The sequence below is a fragment of the Pinus tabuliformis genome, chromosome 6, assembly GCF_031772625.1.
Source record: "Pinus tabuliformis cultivar Carrire ecotype Pingquan chromosome 6, CPIR1, whole genome shotgun sequence".
NCBI lineage: Eukaryota > Viridiplantae > Streptophyta > Pinopsida > Pinales > Pinaceae > Pinus > Pinus tabuliformis.
This window is the reverse complement of record NC_142292.1, coordinates 700,608,037-700,626,635: the sequence shown is the minus strand read 5'-3', so window position 1 is coordinate 700,626,635 and position 18,599 is coordinate 700,608,037. Positions and strand designations below refer to the sequence as shown.

Below are 18,599 nucleotides of genomic sequence, written 5' to 3'. Positions count from 1 at the left end.
GCCTAGGCTAAGACTAATCCATTTGTTGGATAAAAAAATAATATACCCAAATATAAAATACTGTCACCAAAATTATGCAAAACTTTATCAAACTTGAGCACACCATAACACAATATAATCCACACTATAACACAATATAATCCCAACAAATGACTATATTCTCAAATTTTTTCCATAAAATTCGAACCTAAAATCTAGAAATAACTAAACTACACACAAACCCATTCATGAACTTCACACAAACCAAACCAATTAATAGTATTGTCTATTCTTCCTCAGAAAAGAAAGCCTCTATATAATAGAGAAAAGAAAGGTTTATGGGGTGCTTTTATTATATACCTACATTGCGGTAGAAATTCGTGCATTACGGTAGGGTTTGGTTAGGAGCCGAGCAAAGCAGAGCAATGGGTTTGAACAAGCCTTTATAAAACTTGACCATACCATAACACAATATAATCCCAACAAATGACTATATTCTCAAATTCTTTCCATAAAATTCGAATCTAAAATCTAAAAATAACTAAACTACACACAAACCCATTCATTAACTCCACACAAACCAAACCAATTAATAGTATTGTATATTCAAAGAAATCCTCTATATAATAGAGAAAACAAAGGTTTCTCAGGTGCTATTATATTATACCTATATTGCGGTAGAAGTTTGTGCATTCCAGTAGGGTTTGGTCAGGAGCCGAGCAAAGCAGAGCAAAGAAATAACTAAACTACACACAAACCCATTCATTAACTCCACACAAACCAAACCAATTAATAATATTCCCCATTCAAAGAAAGCCTCTATATAATAGAGAAAACAAAGGTTTCTGCGATGCTTTTATATTATACCTACACTGCGGTAGAAGTTTGTGCATTCTGGTAGGGTTTGGTCAGGAGCTGAGTAGAGCAAAGCAATGGGTTTGAACGAGCCTTAACAAACTTGACCATACCATAGTGCAATATAATCCACACCATAACACAATATAATCCCAACAAATGACTATATTCTCAATTTTTTTCCATAAAATTCGAATCTAAAATCTCGAAATAACTAAACTACACACAAACTCATTCATTAGTAGAGCAAAGCAATAGGTTTGAACGAGCCTTTATCAAACTTTGACCATACCATAACACAATATAATCCACACCATAACACAATATAATCCCAACAAATGACTATATCCTCAATTTTTTTCCATAAAATTCAAATCTAAAATCTTGAAATAACTAAACTACACACAAACTCATTCATTAACTCCGCACAAACCAAAGTGTTACATTAATAGTATTTTCTATTCTTCCTCAAGGAAAAAAAGCCTACATTAGTTTTATATTATAGTGAAGGTCCAATGTCACGTTATTAAAAAGGTAGGCCATATAATGAACACGCAACTGATCGGTTCTAGGGCGATAGTGAATAGGGCTGACTAAATAGGCTCTTATAGGATGCTAATGTTCTGTCGATGGGGAGAACGGCTATTCTATCGGGCATTATAGGGCGACTAAGCTAACTAGCTGCTTCTAAAGAGCTGTGGGTCAAAATAAGAATGAATAGCGCATCTGGTAGTGGGTGATGGCGGAGATTAATTGCCCACGTCCTTTGATAGGGGTGACGGAGAACATCAGCCATCTATATCAAGAGGGGAAGTAGACGGACAAAAGAGGGGAAGTAGACGGACAAAGCCGCAGTACTTGCCTTAAGGTCATTGCTAAGAGCCGCCAGTAAAGAAGTTGGTCATTCCGGTAGGATTTGGTCAGGAGCGGAGCAGAGCAGAGCAATGGGTTTGAACGAGCCAATGAGGGTGTTTTTGAAGAGGGAATTGAACAGAAACTGGCCATTTCTGGTCGGTTTTGGCATTACATTCGCCATCGTAACCAAGATGTCCCTTGGCTTGACAGGTATCTTCCCTGATCTTCGTTACGTATTCCTTTGCAGTCTTGCCTGAAGTAAAGTTTTAGTTGATTATCTGTATGTATTTACGGTTTGTTGATGGTTTGATTTCACAGAGGAGGATGCAAAAAATTCCCCTTTCGTGCAGCGCCATGGAAAGAGGTATTGTATCTTACTAATCCAAATTTCAATATTTATACTTTCAGATCCCCGTAGATCCCCCGGTTTTTGAATATTATTCCCTTTCCAGTTCATGTGGATTTATTAGTGACGGTGTTCATTGGGATTTGATTTTTTCCATTCAGAAGGATATTGAGATTTTGCTTACAACTTGCTGCAAATCCGTAGCCATGGAGACAGTGATTTACGTTTTCATAGCGAATGTTTTGGTTATTGCCTATGAATCTTTTGTGGCTACGGATTTTTGTTGTTGAATAAAATTGCTTGACTTTTAGGGCGGGACTACTCTATACCATCACACTGAAACAAATTCATAATTAATAAAGAAAATTTTGCAGCCCTTGACCTGCCATGAGTAAACAATTCTCCTCCTTCTCGCCAACATATATTGCCATCTCGCGAACCAAATGGTGAACTCTTATACATTCATGCTCTGGATTCAGCCAAGCAAACATGATACCCTTGTCAGCGGTAGCATTTTGGAAGAAGCAACGATCTACAAGAAGGTTCACGTATCTTTGCCTAATGGCTATGTCCATTAAATGGTTCCCCTGTTTGCTTCTCACAAGACCCTCTGCAACCCACATCTGCACTAATTCCTGCACAGAGATTTTTTCATTTTCCGCATACATGGCACAATATAGGAAGCAATTTTTGATGTCTGAATTGGGCAATGCATCATAACACCATCTTAATAGTGGATAGAGTTGTGGTTCAATGCGAGGATGCAGAGTATCTGCAGAAGAAGAAGAATCTGCATTTTTAATGGAAGATAAAGAAGTCTCCCATTCATCTACTCTGCCTTTTCCCCTCATTGCTGCGGCCACTAAGGTTATGGCCAAAACAAAACCTTTACACTTGTCTGCAATATTCTTAGAACACTCCTCTATATCCATAGGAGGAGCAGGGTTGTCTTTGAAAGCAATTCTTCTGAATAACATCCATGCTTCATCTTTAGAGAGTGGTTGTTCTAGCTGTTCTGCTTCATCTGTAGACCCTTCTCTTTCATCCCTAGAGGCTTCTGCTTCATCCATAGACTCTTTTGCTTTATATGTAGAGATTTCTGCTTCATCTCTAGAGGGAGGTCGCCCTAACTCTTGTGCTTCATCTACGGAAACTTCTGTTTCATCTTTGGGGAGTGGTCGTGTTGACTCTTCTGCTTCATCTGTAGAAAGAGGTTGTCCTTTTCTGGACTCTTGCGCGCTCGCCAATTCCATTTGGATCGGATCCCTCTTGACAATGAGGTGTGAAGTAGAAGTAACAAACATTGAAAATTCTTGTTGAAGGCCTTGAAAGAGGAAATTAAAAGGTACCTTCCATTTTTTGTCTTGTCCAGTGGATATCCTGCGGTTGCCAATGAGATAATCCAGACGCCGCCCTTGTTGTGTGATGGACCGTAGGTTTGGAGTATGGTATTGGCCTCTGTAAGGGATTTATACAACAGTTGCAACCAAATCTTGAGGCGCTTAGGGGCAGCTTTCTGTTGATCTTGGAAGACGACGCTTATAACCAGCAAAAGATTGTGGACATGCCTCAACTTAGTTTGCGGAATCTGATGGTTTTCCTCCTCCTCAATAACATGCTTCATTAGGGGAAGGATTGGAGCAATGACAACTTCGTGATCTCTAACAATTACTGAAAAGTCACTTTCAAGGGCTTTAATGAGGTAATTAAACGTACCCTCCAATTTTCAATTTTTGTTGACGCTCTCCCAAGGTTGTTGCTGAGACAATCGAGACACCGTTGCTGTGAATTGGAGCGATGGCGTTTGCTTTTGGCGTGTGTGAGGCAATTATGCAACACTGGCAGCCACAGCTTCAGGGTCTCAGAGAACGCTTTAAGCAGTTGATCTTGGAGGAAGATCGTAATATAAGGCAGAAGATATTCCATACGGATGAAACTAGCTTGCAGAATTTCATGGCTTTCCTCCTGCTAAATTACTTCATTTATCAGTCGGTTGATTGCCTCAACACTGATCAAAACGTTGTTTCTGATCATACTATCCATGGCTTTCTTAACGTTCTTGTGGCCTCACTGAAGAGAAGAGCAGAGGAGAAGGAGAAATGCAGGGAGTGCACGAGAGGGCCAAAAAGTAGTTGTGATTGAGAGGGAGGGAGAGGAAGGAGCAATCAGTTAAATAGCATTCAACATTTGCATTGCTGCACAAATTCATAATTAATAAAGAAAATCGACATTATATGTGTATGAAGTGAATGGATTGTTAAGGAAATGCATTCTGAACCGGGATTGATATTACGAGCAAATATCAGTAGGGGATGTCGAACTCAGTTTTCCAAGTGAGGGTGTAAGATTTATTTTTCCCGTAGAAAAGCTTTGCATCACTATGATTTCAAGTAGAAATGGTAGTGATACATTCAGTGTGTGTATGTGGAAAACACAAATCATAGTATAGGAATGTTGATTCTTTAGTTTCAACAAAATCTTAGAAGATCAGGGAACAAAAGGAAGTTTCATTCTTTCAACAGAAATGCTTCTCACCATTCAGAACCTAAACACGATCATTCAAAGCCCTGGTGGAAGTCAGAAAATTAAACTAGAAACCTCTTGTAAACACAATCCTTGAAACATCCCAAGACATGTTTTAAACAATAATAGAAATATCTGCTAAGGGAAGATCTGATCATTCCCAAGGTGAGTGTGCAAGATCATACCCATACAATTTAGCATATTTTTTTTGCAGACAAGTAAATATTCACAAACTTAGCTATTTTAAAATGGAGCAAATTATTTTGGTTGGAGCACATTAAGCTTTCGACCCTAGAGGTTCTAATATGTGATCCTTATATTGGCTTAGAAACTGTTGACAAATGTTGAAATATCAATAATCTAAGTAACCTGACACGGGGATTCGTAGGATATGGGGATTCAAGTGTCGGATTCGGACACGTTGACCCCCCGGAACAGGACACGTAAGATTCGTTATATATTATTTTATTATATATATATATATATATATATATATATATTAAAAATTAGATATTTCTTTCACAAATTCTCATTAATGATACAAATTCATTGGTTTCAAACATAGATCTTCATCTAGATGCTAGTTTTACTCTTTACAAAGTAAGTTAGTAACATTATAGCATGCATAGTACATACAACTTACAAGATAGTAAATGAAAGACAACTTACAAGATAGTAAGACCAAGACACTGATAGCTGTAGTTTTCTCATTAAGTCATCAAATCAAAATGTGTTACTTAGGTAGTGCAATGCCAATGGCAAATAGAAATAGAAAATATAAAACAACTACAGGTATACAAGCCTCAAGGCAATAGGTAGCCCATGACTCATGAGTCATCAATCCTCATAGTCATCATCACAATCAACATCAATGTCCTCATCATCATGGTCCCCACTGCTCTCCCCTGCATCCTCCTCCTCCCCTGTATCCATAGTCGCCTTTGCATCTGCTGGTGTGGAAGATGACCCCTCTAAAATATCACCGTCATCAAATCTAATAGGCTCTAGCATTGGATCATTGAGATCCATGTTGGCCAATGCCAACTCAACATTGCTGTCTAGACCCATATCATCAGGGAAGACATCCCACATCTTTGTCTTTCCCCTCAACCACTCTTCCCTCTGCCTGTAAATAAGACGAAGGTTGGTGTGCACATACACCATTATCTCTGCCCTGGACTGCTCAAGCCTGCTCTTCTTCACACTATACAAATTCCCATATGTGCTCCAATTCCTCTCGCAACAAGAAGATGAAGTCACCTGAGAGAGGAGCCTCATGGCTAATTGCTGAAGAGGAGGGCTTGTTGCCCCATGATTTTCCCACCAAGAATAGGGCTTCTTAGCCCCTTGTCTCTAATCACATCATATCCTGCAAATCGACCAGTGCCAGTGGAAAACTCTGCAAAGGCATCCTCAACCTCATCAAGCAATACTCTATCATGGAAAACCTGCCTGAATGTATCTTTCCTCCCCTGTGAGATTTCACCATCCATGTGAGGAGGGAATCTGCGGGAAGGTCCACCATTCAGCCACTCACGACTGTAGTATTTTGGGTTCAATGAGTGAGCCAAACAATGTAAAGGTGTGCAATTCTTGTCCCATTTGTTGAGAAGAATATCCTGTATAGTACCACAAAAGGCCTCTGGTGATGTCTCATACTCGGGGCACTCACTCTGTAGAATAATGCTCCTCACGGACTCAATCATGGAATCCCATCCCTCATAAACCTCTCCTAGGATGGGTTTGTCTGTATCTGCAAATCGAAGCAAAGAAATGATAGGGTCCATGATCTGAATAATTAGATCTACCCTCTCCCACCAAGCATCATCTAGCATTGTGTCCTTCACTCTTTTAGAGGCTACTTGATCTGTCTTTCTCCAGAAAGACCAAAACTCAGAAATGACCATGGACCCAAGAGCAGTCTTGACTTCCCTCAACCTCTTCAACATGATGAATGAAGAGGCAAACCATGTATCAACAATCTTCAACAATGATAGATTGTTGTACTCCTTGTAGATAGTGAGGGCATTTGTATGATTTTGCACAAAGTTACAGATATGTCGTGCATCCTCAATAATGTTACCAATCCAAAGCACATCAGAAGCAATGGATTTTAGTGCTAAGTTCAATGAATGGACAATGCAAGGTGTCCAAAACACTTGTGGATATTTAGCTTCCACAATCATGCCAGCAGCCTTGCAAACAGGTGCATTATCTGTAATGATTTGCACACAAGAATCAACACCTACATCTTCAATAACTTTAATAAATAACTCACCCATAAATTGTGCATCCTTGTATTCTCCAAGTGTATCCACTGCTTTCAAGAAAACTGGACCATTCAAGGAAGACACCATGAAGTTGATGAGTGGGTGTCGTGTTGGATCTGTCCATCCATCAGAAACAATGCTAACCCCAGATGTTGGCCATGATGCTTTAATAGGCTCAAGCATTTTTTGCACCTCTTTTTTTGCCTTCGTCAACAATGTGGTTCTAAGCTTCTTTGAACCAGGAGGCACATACCATGATGGAGACCCGTGAGTTAGAGCTCGACACATCTCAATAAATAGAGGTGAGCGTGCAACATTAAATGATATGAAGTTTTGATAGAAAAAGAAGGCAATGGTGAGATCAAGCTCTTCCCGTTTCTCTTTTTGAAAAATCTTGTCCATTGGACCAAGTGAAATTGCTTTTCTTTTTGCTGCTTGTCCCCCAATAGAACTCTCAAATGGAAATTTGGTGGTGCCTTTCCTCAAAAATGGAAGGGGGTCTTCATTCTTGGTTTTTCTTGATTTTGCAGCCACATTTGCCATACCAACAGTGAACTCTTTTTCCATTTCTTTCCTCTTTTGTAAAGGAACAACTTTACAAGCTCCAACTCCACAACCTGGTAAAGCCAACAAATGGCCTTTCACACGGTAATATGTGCTTTTGAAAGAATTGTGGCAAAAGTTGCATCTCCATTGCACATTGTCTCCTCCCTTCCCCTTGGTGCTTGTCCCATCCTCTCTTGTGACATATTTCCACAAGGGATATCTCTCAATGTTGTCTTTAGGAGGAAGCCTTCCCTCAAAATTACTTGCAGCAAACTCTGATGATATTGGGGGAGGAGGGCATCTCTAATGGAGACATTCTTCCCCTTCCTTTGCCCCCTACCTACTGCCCTTGATTGAGCCATGAATACAGTAAAAAGACAAAACATGCACAAATTTGTAAAAAAAAATTCATATACAAACTGCTGTAATAGAAATGCAAAAAAATAGAGATGAAATGCACTTACCTGGTGCTTGAATCTCCTTGCCAAACGCTCCAAACCCTTAGCTCCTTGCTCCAAACCCTTAGCTCCTTGCCCACAGCTCACTATTTGCAAAAACGAATGAGAGAAATGGTAAATAATGAAAAGAACAACATTGTTTTTATGCCGCGGGTTTCACTTTTTTGGGATTTGAATCCCAAAATCGGGACACTTTGTGTCCTAACGGGACACAACCGAGATTCAATCGTGCCCCATTTTTGGATTTGAATTCCCATCGAATCGTGTCGGATTCGTGGGATTCGGACACGTGGCCTGTTTTGGACGAATCCTGTTTCAGAGCCAATAATGTATATTTATACAATACTAACAAACGTTTCCAAATAATAGATCTTTACGACTTTCACACTTTCTTGGTTGAGAGAAATATTTGGGCAACACTTTTAAGGATATTAAGGTAGGTGCTATCCCAAGGGTTTTATAGGCCAAAAATGACATTTTTATTTTGATTTTTTTTTGGAAACCCTCGTGCACTACCCCACATTTGCAGGTGGTACATAGTGCAAACTGGCTAATGTTGACTATGGTGCCTCATGCAGTAGGGACATTGAGTGAGAAATGCATTAGAGGCAACAAGCTCTAGAAATCAACCCTGGGATCTCTTGCATGGAGCTCAAAGCCCGTAACTGCTTGAGCTGCCAATTGAGATTTTTCATATGATCTTTTAATATTATTAAGCGAAGCATGATAAGTTCTTCATATTGCACGACAAAAATATAATACATATGCTCCATAAACAAGAGTAATTCACATGAACACTGTTCATGAATTTGGCTTTTTGGGTAGGTAAAAATTTTCAACCAATTTCTTCTAGCAAAGGGATTTAAGGTCAAGGAGGTTTAGGAGTGGCCATCTCAAGGATATGTGCTCTAGAGTTGCAAGGGTGACTTGGTAACAATCATGCAACACAATAAATTGAAGAGAGGATAAACTAATCATTGTCCAAGGGGAACCGGAGGATGCATGGGGTAGTTATAGATATTCTATAATTTTCCCTTTTAATCATTGTCATAGGTCCTTAGTTTCTTGGTTTTCATGAAGAATTAGTTGACGTACAGGTTAAAACTTTATCCACTGTGTCAAGAGAAACAAACTTACTTCCAAGGGAGTTGAAAAATTGGCATGTGTATACAGTTATCTCCACCTAGAGATAAGAATGGCTTCAAAAGTCTTGAAGTGAGATGTTGCGACAAACAGAGATGGTGATTATGTTGAAGGTATTATGTTCATTATGGACATGATCAATTTTTGATTGATCAATGAGATGTGTCATTGACTTACTGTTTTCCAGTTTCACTAGGGGTGAGAAAAGTCAAAGATTCATCCATTATGATACATGCCTATTTATTTATATGTATGCGTTGCTAATTAATTGTTCAAAGATATGTAGGAGTTGTATTTTAGATCTTTAATTTTTAAATATTTAAATCTTTTTCTTTGATTGTTGTCCTATTGCCTCAACTTGAGGTAACATAGATGTTTGTTTATTAACTTAACAATGCCATCGAAATACTTTGTATATTGTGTAGAAAATATAATGTCCATGATTAGTGGGTCATGTGTTGTGCCATTCTTGGTTATTAGTTTACTTGGTTTTTTGGATGACGTTCTCCATTTTCTTTCACCTTAGGAATTCAAGTTGTTGATTGGCTTAGGTCCTCCTCGAGGAAGGGTGCACTTATGTGAGGGAGATTGTCATGCAAGGATGGCAAGTTGCTTATGAAGACTTCATTAATGTGGTGCAATAGTGATTAATAGGTTTATGCATGGGAGAGATTCTCATGCATGTTAGTAGTTACTTGTCTTATGTGGTGTTATATTTTAGGAAGCTTATGCACGCATGACGTCTTGTCCATGATGTTGCATGCATGTTGTATTTTAGAGGGTGTAGGTTGTGATGCATGTAGGGTGCATCACATTTGGAGGTTGTCTATTCTTGGAGGGCACAATTTCAAGGAAGAGAGGCACATGCATGAGAGAGATTATCAAGCATGCATTCATGCATAAATATAGCGAGTTCTATTCTCAGGGTGCACTACCCAAGAAGTGATTCATTGGAATTAAGGTGCAATTACAGGATGTTACTCATGCATAAATGAGGTGCTCCACTTGAGGCCATTTATGGCTTGTTTTGTAACTTTCTTTTCCTCATCTTATACAACGGATATAAAGTTGCACTAATTAAATAGATAGAGCATGAAATTTTGCTTTCGTGTGGGAAGAGTGCGTGTTACATCGTATGATGCTTTAGTTGATCTAGCTATGTAGAGGGATTTTGCTAGTGTGGTTTTTTAGTAAGGGTGTGAGTGGAGAGTGTTGTTAAGCCTGTGCAATATTTCTTTTATAGTTGATAAGAAGATATGTGATTGATGCTTCAAATTCTAACTTATTTGTTTTATTTATGGAATTATGTTATTTAAATTTAACCATTAGTTTTTTGCAGGTTTGATTTGACCTAGTGATATGCCTTTTCTACACTCTTGAGTTTTCATATAGTGCTTTGGTTTAAGCAAATTTGTTATTTCATAAGTGTTTCATAATCTTCAATTGAAAGTTGGAGGAATTAATTCTGAGTGCAAATTTGTACCTATGATATGTTGTGGGAGTGATGCGCTAGAAAGCTTCAAGATTTGGAGACAATAAATGTCTAAAATAGGTTTCAGGATTTGTGAGAGGTTGGTGGTGTAATGCTTGTGATACTCCATTGTTTGGAGTGGTTTGTGCTAAGGATTGAGCTACTTGTGAGAGAGAGTCGAGAATGGAATATTTCAATGGATGTGATGTCCAAGAAGCTCTAGAGATTGGAGTAGATTGTTGATTGTGAGTAGTTGTCGTTGGACGCTTTTCGTGGGTTTGATGCTTAGGAAGCTCTAATGATTGTTCATACATTTGTGAAAGGTTGCTTGCCCTAGTGATTGGAGTGGATTTGTCACCTAAGATAGGCACAACTAAACTTGTGATAGGTTGATGATTTTTTGTTGATCTATTTTGTTTGAAGTAGTAGGAATGGCTAAGTTTGGGATGTTTGATCCTAGAGAGTGTCATTGACTAGAAGGATCTTCTAAATTCATCTCATTGAAGTGAAAAGTTGAGATGTGGATGGAGGAATATCCTACTAGCTTTGAGGAGGCACATCCAAAATAGGTTTGTGGGATTCCATGATGAAGGAGAATGATTATTTGGAGATAGTTCCAAAATTTATTGTGGAATCATTGATTGTTTTCAAGCATGCATCTAATGTGAGCATTGAAGAGTGCAAAGGCAAGTTTTTTGCTAGAGGATTCTAAGAGTGAGGCTGGGTTGGCCTTGTTGAGACTTTTGCTCTGGTTGCTAGGAGTGTATTATTGAGATATGCTTGCAGAATGAAGAAGGTTCATTATGGGTTGATGCATGCACCACAAGCTTGATATTTTCGGACGAATGAGTTGTTACTCTTGTTGAGCTCTTCCAATCTATGTGCATTGCAGGAAGTCTTGAATTGCTCATATTGTGGTGTATGAAGAATTTGGCCCATGAAGTTAACATGAAGGACATTGGAGGTTGGCAAGTTGTTGATGAAGTCATCTTTGAACAAGGGAATACACTTGAAGATTTTGAAGAGGTTTTAGAGTATAGAAGGGAACAATGGCCTAGGGGTATGTTCATATTCACAAGTAGTCAACTTTATATGGAAGCCTCGAGGGGAGGGGAAGTTCAAGATGAAGAAGAGTAGCTTGGCTTGGTTGAGAACATTTTCCTTGTAAAGAGGGGTGTTAGTTTACTTGGTTGCGTTGATCCTATTGTCCATTTCGTTTCACCTCTAGGAATTTGAATTGTTGAGCTTGGCTTCCATTGGAGAACGAGTGCACTTGTGTGAGGGAGTTTTTCTTGCAAGGACGATGAGCTGCTTATGAAGACATAGTTAATGGGGCACAATTTCAAGGAAATGAAGTACATGCATGAGATAGATTCATAGTTAATGGGGCACAATTTCAAGGAAATGAAGGACATGCATGAGAGAGATTCTTATTCATTCTTACATGCTTACATATAGTGAGTTCGATTCTTGGAGGGCACATTATCTAAGGAGTAATTTGTTGGACTTAAGGTGCACTTACGAGTGACTTACTCATGTAAAAGTTGAGCACACTACTCTAGGCCATTTATGGCTTGTTTTGTAACTTTCTTCCTCATCTTATATGAAGGAGAGCAGGATACGCTAGTTAAATGGTCATAGTGTGAAGTTTTCTGTGGGTAGTGTGCATGATACGTTAGTGGTCGTTTTAGTTCTTTCAGTTTTTTCAAGAGACTTTGCTAGTGGCAAGTAAGTGTGGATTTGCAACAAGCGTGTGAGCAAAGAGTGTTGTAAAGTCCATGTAATATCTATTTAATAATTGATAAGAAATGTGATTGCCGTTACTAATTCCAGCTCGCTAACTTGATTTTGAAAAGTTTGTTTATGTAGATCTAACCATTAGTTTTTTGCTAGATTTATCTAACCTAGTGATATGTAGTACCTACACTTTCTAGTTTGGAATTGTTCATATAGTGCTTTGATTTAAGCGGATATGCTGTTTTGACACTTGTTTCCTAACCTTCAGATGTTAGTTGTAGGAATTTATTCTTTGTGTGTAGCTTGGATTATCATGAGGTGAAATATCTACATTGTTGACCCTAAAAATTTTCACGTTGTTAAGAGCAGTGTTATATGCATCATCCAGATAAATCCACATAACTTGCTAGTGAAATTCCTAATATTTGTGCAAATATCTGGTAGTGAAATATCTACATTGGTGACCTTAAAAGTTTTCACTTTGGCAAGAGTAGTGTTATATGCATCATTTAGATAAATCCAAATAACCTCTTAGTGATAATTTTGATATTTGTCCACATAGCACTCTCAATAAACATTCATTTTAGGGGCATATGCAAAGGGATGGAGTTATTATTTAGGATTAAAAGTGAGTTATCGAGTACTTCTTATTTTTAGTAGTTGAGGACATTACAATAACTTTTAAGAGGTAGATTATGAGGACATTACAAAAAATTTTAAGAGGTAGATTCCAATGCCTCAACTACAGAAAAGGACATACCTCCTCCTAGATACAAAAGATTCCAGGAGACTGGTGTAATTTGATTGCCCAGTTTGCTAATGTTTGCGAATGTTTGATTATTGCAGAGAGAAAATACATGTAATGTTCGTGCCTAATGTAATGTGCCTATTTTTAGTTTCCCTTATGATGCGGCTAGGATGCGACCTGGAAGGTTTTGGACTCTGGAGGAGTTTTATGGGGTTTGACGGGGATCGCTCACAACATCTCATCATCAGGGCTAGTTTCGCACAATTAATTCTTGGTTTTGTCGCATTTCGGCAATTCTCATAAAACAGGGTTATTAATTAAATGCACTCAAGGTGTCATTTTGGGAAGAATATTTGATGAAACACCTTAGTGTAATAGCTTGATGGAACACAAATGAAGAGATCTACAATATGGGATGGTGAAAAGTGACTTTCAGTGGCCTGAGAGATCATAGAGGCATATTCACCATTTTCCTACATTAAAAGTGACTTTAATTAGTCATTTAATTAAATAAAAGAAGGGGAAATGCTTAATCAAGGAAAAAGTCCAAGTGACTAAAATTAAATAAAATAAAAAGTCACTTAAGATAAGGATAAGCAGAGAAGCTTCTAGATGTTGAAAAGTGTAACTAGGTTAGCTCTTCATAATGACATGTAATTATGATCTTTTTAAATGATGAAATGAAATAAAATTATTTTTGTATGCCTTTCTTCATTGGTTTCATGAGCAAGAGATTTTATTTTATTAGTGGTTCCCATTGAGAGCCTTAGGATTTATCATTAGAGTCAAAAGAATTAATGTCATGAATGAGGAGCTCTTCTTGAGCATGTGTCATATATATATGTAGTCTATTAAAGTGTCTAACAACCTTCCAAAAGACAAACACAGTCCTCTCTTGAAGTCGGCCTCCAAAACCGTATGGAATAACACATCTCGGCTCACCTAAAGAGACATGCCCCTTCGCTATATGTCATGTCGGCTTATATACAGGACAAACCACTATAAATATGTGGCTATGATCTTCGCAGAAGAACAATACACTGGTTCGATTTTCTTTTGAGATTTTCGGACAGTTTCTTTGAGATTTTCCGGTGATAGTACAGAAGCAAGTTCAAATCTCGGTGGGCCAGTGAAGTATTACAGTTTGGGTATTTCAGTAGTTTGTATGAAGTTCGGATTTGTCCCTCTTTAAATTCGAGTAGATAGGGATAGTGAAAAATTTGAGATTCGGATGACTGTTTTGAAGAAGTTTTGGTACCCTAAACAGAAAAACTCAGTTCAGAGAGGATGCTACAGTAACGTGTGATGTTTAGGAGCTATATATAATTTAGATCATAGTGAATAAGTGACAAGTAAGCAGTATACACAGTGATGAAATAGTGCCACAATCTCAGTGGAACCTCAGTAAGTGTCTTGATGCTATATCTGTGCCATAATAGAAGAAAGATCTCAATAATATGTGTTAATTTTAGGCAACAATTGTATGTTCTTTGATTTAGAGCAATTTTACTTCAATTTCTTTATTAGCCCAGTATCAATATTCAGATTAACAATCACATCAACATGACAGTAAAATGCAGATATAACATAAACAAAAACAGTAGAAGACAAGCCAAGACAAGAGGACACAAGATGTGCCACTAGCTAGGGACAAACCCCAATGTGGGGAAACCCTTGATCAAATCTTCTTTTAGTCTTCAATAGTTCAGCAGAGAGAGATAGTACAATTTAGAAATTTGATAATTTATAATAGCAGCAAAAGAGCCCTAACCAGAAAAGTCAATATTAGTCAACAAGAAAGATTTGAGCCTCAACAAATTGGTCAAGTTTAGTTTATACACAGTGATGAAATAGTGCCACAATCTCGGTGGAACCTCAGTAAGTGTCTTGATGCTATATCTGTGCCATAATAGAAGAAAAATCTCAATAATATGTGTTAATTTTAGGCAACAATTGTATGTTCTTTGATTTAGAGCAATTTTACTTCAATTTCTTTATTAGCCTAGTATCAATATTCAGATTAACAATCACATCAACATGACAGTAAAATGCAGATATAACATAAACAAAAACAGTAGAAGACAAGCCAAGACAAGAGGACACAAGATGTGCCACTAGCTAGGGACAAACCCCAATGTGGGGAAACCCTTGATCAAATCTTCTTTTAGTCTTCAATAGTTCAGCAGAGAGAGATAGTACAATTTAGAAATTTGATAATTTATAATAGCAGCAAAAGAGCCCTAACCAGAAAAGTCAATATTAGTCAACAGGAAAGATTTGAGCCTCAACAAATTGGTCAAGTTTAGTTTCTAAACAACAAGATAAAATAACCCTCAAAACAGTCAAATTCAGCCCAGTCAAAGTCTGGTCAAACAATCCACTTGCGGTCAGCCCTAGCTATAGTCAACGCTGTTCAACACTTGGTCGAATTGTCCAAGAATTTGGTCTCCTGAAATTTTGGTCTCCTAAAATTTCGGCCTCTTGAAATTTCGGCCTCCTGAAATTTCGGACGTGTGGAGAAATAGAGGCCCAGAAATCCGTACCCAATCAATGAGGAGAGAGAGAGAGAGAAGAGTGAAGATGAGTGTGTCCAAATGAGGCTTAGTCACCTTCTATTTATATGCAACGTTGAGGATGAATAGACGTCACTGTTGGGCTTCTGAGCCTACATAAGTTTGCTGGCCAACCTTGACAATTTGACCATAATCAAAATAAATTCATGGCTTCATTTGTACATGTCAAAATCGGATGATCTTTACATCAATTCTACACCTATTAGAGAGAGGAATCTAAGAAAAATATCAGTTGTCATAAATAAGATGAACCATGTGGAGTTTGGCCCTAGTTGCTAATTTTAACACTCCCTCTCAACTAGGGAGAACTCCATCTTCCAATCTGTACTATCTCTGCCATCAATGCATTGCTCTGCTCTGCTGAACTATGAAGAAGAAGTGATCGAGAATGTATCGTACCATTATCTACTGATCCGAAGTCAGTCCCAATCAAAGGAGACTGTGTCATACCACTCTCACTGACCCAAAGTCAGTTCCAATCAAAAGAGAGTGTCTCATACCACTCTTACTGACCCGAAGTCAGTTCCAATTGATCCCAGATCAATATCAGTCATCCTAGCATAGGGAGTACGGTAGTACACGATGCGTCCATCAGTAGTATTATGGTCCCTATCCTCATTTCCCTACTCATTGGCCAGATGAGAGGTACTTCTTGTGAGTCCCAGACTACATGGGTAGAATGTCTCAGCAGGAGAAGGATGAACCACTCATCCTGCCTACATGTCGCCAAGGGGTATCGCAAGGGAAGGTTGAACCACTCACCATGTACGCAGGAAATCACTAGGTGAAGGCTGAACCACTCACCCTATGGTTGCTCATCGCTCTAAGAAGTACCCCAAGCCCCTCGAAGCTCCCAGAGCTTAATGTCCATCTCATACAGGACCCTCATAAGAGGGTCTCTCCACAACTCCAAGTCGTTCTCCGAAGGCCAAGAACTTGACCTTCCCTAGTGGCTTTGTCAGAATATCATCAACTTGCTCATTAGTCCCAATGTGATGGAGCCTTGTTGCTCCTCATTATACCATATCCTGGATAAAGTGGTACCTGATATCTATATGCTTGGAGAAATCATGAAACACAAGATTCTTTGATAATCGGATCCCACTCTGCTTGTCGTAGAGGATCACGGTGGTATCCAACACATGTCCAAACAGCTCATTGAAGAGCTTCCTCAACCAGACAACTTCACAGGAGGCCATACTAGCAGCTATGTATTCGGCCTCGGCAGTGCTCAAGGCAACCGATTTCTGCTTCCTGCTCATCCAGGATATCGAAGTAGAACCCAAAGAAAAACAACATCCAGAAGTGCTCTTGCGATCCACCACACTGCCAACCCAATCAACATTAGAATAACCATGCAGCCTCACATCTCCGACAGTGTATCTCAGTCCATGAGTGATTGTGCCCCGAAGATATCTCAGAAGATTCTTGGCACCAATCCAATGTATATGATGAGGCTCAACCATATATTGGCTCAATGTGTTAACTGCAAAACATATGTCTGGACGAGAGTTCACCAAGAACATCAGTGCTCCTATGAGTTGACGATACTCAAAAGCATTTCCTAATTCAGGTCCAGCAACACTACCACATAACTTCTTAAAGTTGAATTCCATCGGGGTAGTCACTGGCTTGCAGTCCACCATCCCAAATCCTTCCAATGTCTTCACAACATATTTTCCTTGAGATAGGAAAATTTCACTTGGCTTTTGCCAAACCTCCAACCCTAGGAAGTAGTGCATCGGTCCTAGGTCCTTCATCTCAAATTCAGAAGCCAACTCCCTCTTACATTTGTGAATGAGAGGGTCTGCACCTGTCAGAAATAGGTCGTCCACATAAAGTACTAGAATGAGAGGTTTATCATTTTCAACCTTAAAGTAAAGGTTCAGATCTACTTCACTTCTAGTGAATCCCAGTGTCATCACATAGTTATCGATCCTCTCATACCAAGCCCGGGGTGGTTGCTTCAATCCATAGAGGGATTTCTTCAACCTACATACATGAGATTCCCAGTCATTAACCTCAAACCCCTCGGGTTGTTCCACATAGACTTCCTCTTTAACCGAGCAAGAAAGCGGTCTTGACATCCATCTGATGTAGGTTCCATTCTTGTGACGCAACAAGAGCTATGATCAAGCGGATGGTGGTGTATTGGGCAACAGGTACAAATATCTCATCGTAATCTAATCGTAGCGAGCTGTGAACTTTTCTGCACTTCCATCAGTTCCATGCTTGATTTTGTAGAGCCACTTAGAGGTGACAATTGATTTGTTTTGGGGTCTAGGGACCACATCCTAGACATCATTCTTCATAATTGACTCGTCTTCTTCATTCATAGCATCCTTCCATACTTGTTGCTTCACGACTTTTTCGAATGATGAAGGCTCATTTTGAATGATAATGCTCATGAAGGTCAAGTATCCTTGATCCCTGTTTGGCTTCTTGCTTTCACAGAAAGTCGCCCTTGGTGCAATATGTCTCTCGGCATCTTCGAGAGTCTCCCTAATCCATGAGGGTCTCCTTTAGGAGGAGGGTTCTTTAGGAGGAGGATCAATAGGATCCATAGGTTCATCAACATCAGGCATAGTTTCGTCTTCTTTTGCACCCTGTTTTCCAGTGTCAGCTTCTCTGTCCTTCCTTGGGATAGGAAGGTTGTTGATCTACTTGAGGGCCATATCTTTGTCGATGGTGACATCATGACTTATCTCAACTTCCCTTTGACTAGCCACATAAATTCTATATCCCTTAGAATTTTCACTATAGCCCACAAAGATTCTTTTCTTCCTAGATGCACCCAATTTGCTTCTTTGCTCTTTTGGCATATGAAAATATATGGGGCTTCCAAAAATTCTAAAATGAGAGACATCGGGTTTCTTACAGTGAACATTTCTTCGGGAGTCTTGGATTCCAATGCTTGATGAGGGCATTGGTTTTGAACATACACGATAGTATTTGCAGCTTCAGTGCATAGGAACTTCAGAAGGCCTTGATCATGAAGCATGGCACAACTGCTTCTACAATGGAGCGATTCTTCCTTTCAGCCACACCATTATGCTCAGGAGTGTATGGCGTTGTAGTCTCCCTCTTAATGCCAA

General features: G+C 39.0%; 1 protein-coding gene across 1 annotated transcript in view; it reads left to right on the top strand.

Moving 5' to 3' along the window:
• Positions 1 to 1,478: 1,478 nt before the first annotated feature.
• Positions 1,479 to 18,599, top strand: part of LOC149260604 (ATP synthase small subunit 6, mitochondrial-like) — a 45,007-nt gene continuing 27,886 nt past the window's right edge. Inside the window, exons 1-2 of the mRNA XM_089380329.1 lie at positions 1,479 to 1,899; positions 2,008 to 2,053. Of these exons, the coding sequence (XP_089236455.1) occupies positions 1,779 to 1,899; positions 2,008 to 2,053 (167 nt within the window). The 5' untranslated portion in view covers positions 1,479 to 1,778. The remainder of the gene's footprint in view (positions 1,900 to 2,007; positions 2,054 to 18,599) is intronic.